The sequence below is a fragment of the Vigna radiata genome, chromosome 9 (genome assembly GCF_000741045.1).
Source record: "Vigna radiata var. radiata cultivar VC1973A chromosome 9, Vradiata_ver6, whole genome shotgun sequence".
Classification (NCBI taxonomy): domain Eukaryota; kingdom Viridiplantae; phylum Streptophyta; class Magnoliopsida; order Fabales; family Fabaceae; genus Vigna; species Vigna radiata.
The window spans coordinates 5236046-5243312 of record NC_028359.1 but is presented as its reverse complement, the minus strand read 5'-3'; the positions used below and the strand labels follow the sequence as shown (position 1 = coordinate 5243312).

General features: G+C 36.1%; 1 protein-coding gene across 1 annotated transcript; it reads left to right on the top strand.

Moving 5' to 3' along the window:
- The first annotated feature begins 602 nt into the window (after positions 1–602).
- On the top strand, positions 603–6968 carry LOC106773148. Its single transcript, XM_014659840.2, has 14 exons — positions 603–1530; positions 1766–1852; positions 2289–2398; positions 2601–2651; positions 2770–2941; positions 3028–3348; positions 3422–3625; positions 3853–4338; positions 4583–4792; positions 5063–5251; positions 5463–5626; positions 5757–5909; positions 6006–6084; positions 6179–6968. Exons 1-14 carry the CDS (start codon positions 1093–1095, stop codon positions 6620–6622), a joined length of 3108 nt encoding a protein of 1035 aa, XP_014515326.1. The 5' UTR covers positions 603–1092; the 3' UTR covers positions 6623–6968.
- The last annotated feature ends 299 nt before the right edge of the window (positions 6969–7267 follow it).

The window sequence follows — 7267 nt, the reverse complement described above, 5'->3', positions numbered from 1 at the left end:
TAATAATTTCCCCAAAAACACAATCATAATTATCCTTGCTTCCATGTTTGTTCCACACACCTATCCATGCATTTATGATATAAACAGGAAATTAGGAATATGAAATAAATCTCCAAACATTAGATGAATTATGACATCATAGACACTGACAAAGGAAGATGAGAAAAAGTGAACTAAAAAAATGAATTAGCATCAACAAGAACACCATGGAAATCATGAGATAGCAGAGTATAGCAATATAATACTAAAAAGAAAGTAGAATAATAAAAACTCATGTTTTGATTAATCTAAAAGCTAAAATAACGGTTCACATAAAAACTCATGCTTTTGATTATCATATTCACTTTATTAAAAATTTCATAAAGTCTCTATGCAGATTTAGTTTCTGCTACAATATTGAGACTCTACCTATGTGGAAAAAAAGCTCAATAATCAATCACATCAAAGGGTTTCAGAATACTTCATACTGTTTTTTTTTTCTATAACTTTTTCTCTGCACGCGTGACCCTACGCTTTTCACCCAATGCGCGTGACAAGATATTAGCATTTCATTTCCAAATAGGTAGCAGAACAAGATTTGTTGAAGTTTATTTAACACAGATATAGAACACTTTCATTTTGCCAAATAAATAAATCAATAAAAAGAGCACACATTTGTAGTTACCCTTTCAGACAGCAAAAATATGGATCCATTTAATTTTCGTTTTGTTTTTCCTTTTTAATTTTTATTTTTTCAGATTAGATTCGTTTCGTTCCCGAGTCTTCAGCTCACTGGGCATTGTCTCTACCGTGTGCATCCACTTCCCACTCGTCAAATCTTCTTCTTCTTCTTCCTTCTTTCTTTCGTCTTAAGTAAAATTCACTGAACAGTTCCCACATCAAATCACCCAAATCCACATCAGAACCCCGTTTTTTCACACCCAGAATCTTTCTTGGTCTTTTTCTTGAATTCAAGCACAAAGTTTGGGTCTTTTTCAGCTCTGGTTGAATCCCCATTGGAGGGCTGGCATCTGGGTGTTAGTCTGCATGCCAGTTTTCGCCCAAGTTTGAAGCTTTTCCCCATTCTGCTGCGACCCAATTGATGGGACTCTAATGGGTTCCTTGGAATCTGGGATCCCATTGAAGAAGGGGAGCTTGTTTGGTACTCAGTTCACTAGAAAAGAGAAGAATCCTTTCTCTCACAGGTTCAGATCGAGCTTTTCGAGGTTGCTCTTTAAGAAGCTCGATTACTTGCAATGGATTTGTACGGTGGTGGTGTTTCTGTGCTTGGTCGTTGTGTTCCAAATGTTTCTGCCAGGGTCGGTTGTGGAAAACTCCGATGATGAGTCCTTGAAAGCTGTGAGAATGCGGTCTGATAATTTGTTCCATTATGGAGAAATTCAGAAGGTTGTGTTGGACATTGGGGAGGATGCCCTTCTTTTGCCAATGATTTTGGAGAAATTTAGGAGAGGTGGTGGTGAGGGCATGGATGCGGGTTTGTTTAACCACACAGTGCAACATTTTGGATACAGGAAGCCTCAGCTTGCATTGGTTAGTTTAACCATTTTCAAACACTTTTTTATGCATTGGTGTTTTTAGGTTGTGCATGTGGTTCACTTCGGCATGGTTTTTATTAATGGGGGTAGGTTGACATCAATTTGGAACTGTTGAAGTTAGAGTCAAGTTTGTTGTTAAGTAATTTTTAGTGCTGTATGAGTTTTTCGTTATTATGGTTGATCTATGAAAATTTATTTCTCTATTGATGTGATTTTGATTTCTTTTGAAGGTGTTTGGAGAACTGTTGGTTGATTCTCACCAATTACTTATGGTAACAGTTGCAACTGCTTTGCAAGAGATTGGCTATGAAATCCAGGTACTCCGTTTACAGTTTGTTCTCGGCATTTTATATTGTAAAATTGGTGAGTTTAGGGAAAATAGGATGAATAGGGAGCCAACTAAATAATCAATGTCTCTCTGAGTGCACTAGTGTTGGGTGAATGTGGTGCTTTGTTTCTGGAAGAGCTGGAGAATATGTCGAATTATAGGAAAAATGTTAGTTTGTTGTATCTGTGTTTACTTTACTATTGGCTTCAACTTTCAAATGCCTCATAGAATCTAGGCAATCACGTATTTGAAAATCGAAGCAGGATTACGGGTTTAAAATTGTAGATTGACGTCCTTAAGAGAATTGTGACTAGTCAAAGTGAGGCTAAAAATTATTAAGATTTTTTTGGCTGACATCATTTTCAACATTTATTTTCAATCAATTTTATGTTTATTTTAGCCCAGGTACTTTCTATGTTTTGCAGGTCTTTTCACTTGAAGATGGACCAGGGCATAATGTGTGGAGAAAGTTAGGAGTTCCCATTTCTATCGTCAGAACTTGTGATAAGCGAAACAACACTGTGGACTGGCTAAAGTATGATTGTTCTTCTAATTTTACTTCTGGACTAAGCGTTTTGTATGCTGATAAAAAAAAGAATTTTGAATAGTTTAATAATTGAAATGTGTGGAAATCCGAATTAAATAGCAACTTAGGCTGATAAAATAACTGTTTCTTTAATCTTTTTGATGTTTATATATCTTGTCAACATTGAAGCTAATGTCTGTTTTCTTCCCAGCTATGATGGTATAATTGTGAGCTCTCTAGAAGCCAAAGGTGCCTTTTCATGGTATGATACTTGATTGTTGTTTCCTGAATCCCTTACTGCCTTTGCATCCATGAATTGTGTTTGAGGTTTCTGGCATGAATATCCTTTCAAGTAACACGAATGATTTTATTTTGTACAGCTTTTTGCAGGAACCTTTCAAGTCCATCCCTCTTATATGGATTGTTCATGAAAATGCTCTTGCTTATCGATCAAGGCAATATACCACTAATGGGCAGATAGAATTTTTGAACGATTGGGGAAGAGTTTTCAATCGTTCAACAGTTGTTGTCTTTCCAAACTATGCTTTGCCGGTAAGATGTATGGGCCAAATTATTTATTTAATGTTTGATACACTGAAATCATACCTGTGACATATGATTATTTTGTAATTCCACAGATGATTTACTCCACATTTGATGCTGGAAATTTTTTCGTTATTCCTGGTTCCCCTGCCGAAGCATTAGAAGCAGAAGCATTTATGGCCTTACATAAAGATAATTTGCGTGTCAATATGGGCTATGACCCCGAAGATGTGATTATTGCAATTGTGAGCAGTCAATTTCTGTACAAGGGCATGTGGTTGGGGCATGCCATTGTTTTAAGGGCTTTAGAACCACTTGTGACAGATTTCCCTATTAACAGAGATAATGCCAGTGCAAGACTACGAATCATTGTTCATAGTAGAGAATTAACAAATAATTACAGTGTGGCTCTTGAGGTATATACCCACCTTATCTTTGATTTTTGGCTAAATAATTTGAAGTTTCTCATCTTTTACTCTGTTACACTAGACCATGGCGCATAGCTTGAAATACCCAAGGGGTATTATAGAGCACATAGCTGGAGATTTGAATGCCGATTCCGTTCTTGGCATAGCAGATGTAGTGGTGTATGGATCCCTTCTTGAAGAACATTGTTTTCCAGAGATTTTGATCAAGGCTATGTCATTTGAGAAACCAATTATTGCTCCAGATGTTCCCATGATCAGAAAATATGTAAGTTTGCACTCTAATCTTTTTACGTTAGCCATATCATGGGTCTAGATTGCTGGTTGTTACTTTTATCAATCTTTAATTTGAAGTCTCTTCTCCTCCAATAGTCCAGACTAGTTATTTCTTTTTTACTTTTACAATAACTTCCCTGTATCTAAAATGAAGAGTTAAAGTTTCTCATATCATGTATTTCTGTGGAGAGTGCTGACTATCTTGTTGACATTAACTAGGTTGATGACAGGGTGAATGGCTATCTTTTCCCAAGGGATAATATCAGAGCTCTGAGACAAATTTTGTTGGAAGTGATCTCAAATGGGAAAATCTCACCCTTGGCTCGTAACATTGCCTCTATAGGGAGGAACACTGCAAAGAATCTTATGGTTTCAGAAGCAATTGATGGATATGCATCTTTACTTCAGAGTATTCTCAGGCTTCCATCAGAGGTTACTCCACCCAAGGCTGTTTCAGATATTCCCCCCAATGTTAAAGAACAGTGGCAATGGCATTTATTTGAAGCTGTTCCAAATATGACATATAGTAATAGGACATTAAGAAGTAGCATGTTTTTGGATAAATACGAGGGCCAGTGGAATCATTCTCATAAAAATAGATCCACTACGACAGTTGCAGCAAATGATATATTTGTATATAGCATATGGGAAGAAGAAAGATATACTCAAGTGGCTCTTACCAAAAAAAGGAGGGAGGATGAAGAGGTGAGATCAAGGAATGCTTTAATTTATAGAAGAGAAATGCTATTTCTTTCTAAAACATCAAATAACTTTCCTAGTACTCTCGTTATCAATGAAACCCCAAGTGTTCAAATTTCTTAAGGAGGATTATTTGGAAGAATGATTAGGAGAATTTAGGATTATTCTTTATGAAATTTGGGTATTAGATCTTTGATGACTTTCATTTCTGGTGAGTTAAGCTTTTAACTCGTGTTGAGTTTTAATGCAGTTGAAGGATAGAACAGAGCAGTTTCATGGAACATGGGAGGATGTATATAAAAATGCTAAGAGGGCTGATAGAGCAAAGAATGATTTACACGAAAGAGATGATGGAGAGCTTGAGCGTACAGGACAACCACTATGCATTTATGAACCCTATTTCGGGGAAGGATCCTGGTCTTTTCTACATAAGAAAACTCTTTATCGAGGAGTTGGCCTGGTAAGTTGGGTGTTTTCGTATTATATTGTATTCTCATATTAGTCCACTTTTACCAGTGATTATAACACTTGATTTTCTGGTCTTGTGTATGGAAAAAGGCTTTATTTGGAGAAACCTTAAGAGGGATATTTAGGTACCCCTTGTATTCGTATGCAATAATAATAATGCCCCAAATATTCTGTAATAGTACTTAGTGCTTTCTCTTCTGAAAAATATAGTGATTGGCTTCTTATTTCAATCTGATGCTATGAATGTGCTGGATGTTTGCAGTCCGGTAAAGGTCGTCGACCAGGGAAAGATGATGTTGACGCTCCTTCTCGTCTTCCACTGCTTAATAATGGTTACTATCGCGATTTACTCGGCGAACATGGAGCCTTCTTTGCAATTGCAAACAGGATTGACCGGTTACACAGAAATGCTTGGATTGGATTTCAGTCTTGGAGAGCAACAGCAAAGAAGGTATAAATGATTGTTTTTTTTCCATGTCTCATTTCTTTGGGCATATGCCTCTTGATATCCTTTTCCATCTGTCAATATATTTGTCTATTTAGAGGAATGTGTGTAAGGCTGAAAGATTCGAAAGGTGACTTGAATGGAAATGATAAATTGGATTTTTCAAATCTGTCTCTTGTTCATGCTTCTTATGACATCTATTGTGGAATTTTAACAGGCATCTTTGTCCGAAACTGCTGAAAATTCATTATTGAATGCCATCCAATCCAAAAGGTACGGGGATGCACTATACTTTTGGGTTCGCATGGATATGGATTCACGAAACCCTTTGCAAAAGGACTTTTGGTCATTTTGTGACGCCATTAATGCAGGAAATTGCAAGTATGATCTCTTAAATCCATTGTTTTATCTTGAGTACATGAAAGCTTGAGTCTTTAGACCCTTGCTTTCATTTTCTTTTACATATTTAAAGATGTTGCTTGATTTTCTATACATTTGTGTTTGAGCGAAGGTTTACTTTCTCAAAAGCCATGAGGAGAATGTATGGGTTAAAAGATGATGTGGATTCTTTGCCACCAATGCCTGTAGATGGTGATACATGGTCTGTCGTGCAGAGTTGGGCTCTGCCCACTAGATCCTTTTTGGAGTTTGTAATGTTCTCCAGGTATAATAAACTAAGTTCATTTAGCAAAATAAGAAAATCGATCTCTTGTAACTTGTTTATGAGTTAAATAACTGATGTAAACCACAATTTGTGCAGAATGTTTGTGGATGCAATGGATGCAGAGATGTATGATGAACACCATTCAACAGGACGCTGTCCTTTGAGTTTGTCAAAAGTAATTTTCTTCCTCAAAGGATAAAGTATATTATATCGTTGCTACTTATTTTTGCCCCCACTTGTGTAAAAACATGGATGAAATGAAATTGCAGGATAAGCATTGTTATTCACGGCTTCTGGAGCTTCTTGTGAATGTGTGGGCATACCACAGTGCAAGGAGAATGGTGTATGTGGACCCGGAGACTGGTTTGATGCAGGAACAACACAAGTTCAAGAGCCGCAGGGGACAGATGTGGATCAAATGGTTCTCATACAGCACCCTTAAGAGCATGGATGAGGACTTGGCGGAACTATCAGATTCTGAGGATCCTAAGAGGCATTGGTTGTGGCCTTCAACGGGTGAAGTATTCTGGCAAGGTGTATACGAGAGAGAGAGAAGTTTAAGGCACAAAGAGAAGGAAAAGAGAAAGCAAAAGAGCATAGAAAAACAGATCAGAATGAGGAAACGTCATCGCCAACAAGTGATAGGGAAATATATCAAGCCCCCACCAGACGAGGAAAGCTCCAATTCATCCATGCTTGCAGCAACAGCATGATGATCATTTTAAAACCATTGTTTTGAGCAGTGTTGCTCGTAAAAAAAAAAATCATTTTTTTTTCTTCTTTTTGTAATATTTATTTGATTTTGCTTAACATAACTGTGGTTTTGGTTCAGAAAGGATGCATATTTCTGTTAAGGGTGTTGAGGGTACGTGAGAGTATGCATCCTTCTGCTCATTCCTACTTATAAATAGCTAATGTGTAAAGTAAGTATCTTTTCTTTTTTGACTTATTCTGTAATTCTATTCTTTCATGATGATAAATTCTTTTAGAGAGGTGTGGCAAAATTGTATTGTTGGTGGCTCTTTCAATCTAAATGAATAATTAATTGCAGTGTTCTTACTTCACTTTTTTCCATGCTAATAGTAGCTAAATGAGAGGTATTGCCAATGCATACCTATGCCAGAGGAAATTTAATAAAGTTTATTTTTGTATATTAAATAAATGGTTTGGACAAAAAGGCTAGAATAATCATCACGCTATTAAATAGATCTTTCTTTTATTTATCTGAAAAATTAAAATGTTAATGATAATGTGGTCGTTATCTTTAATTTTTTTTAATAATAATAGGGTAACATATTTTTATATATTTGATATATAATATAATAAAGTGACCATAAAAAAATTGTATTTTTATAAAA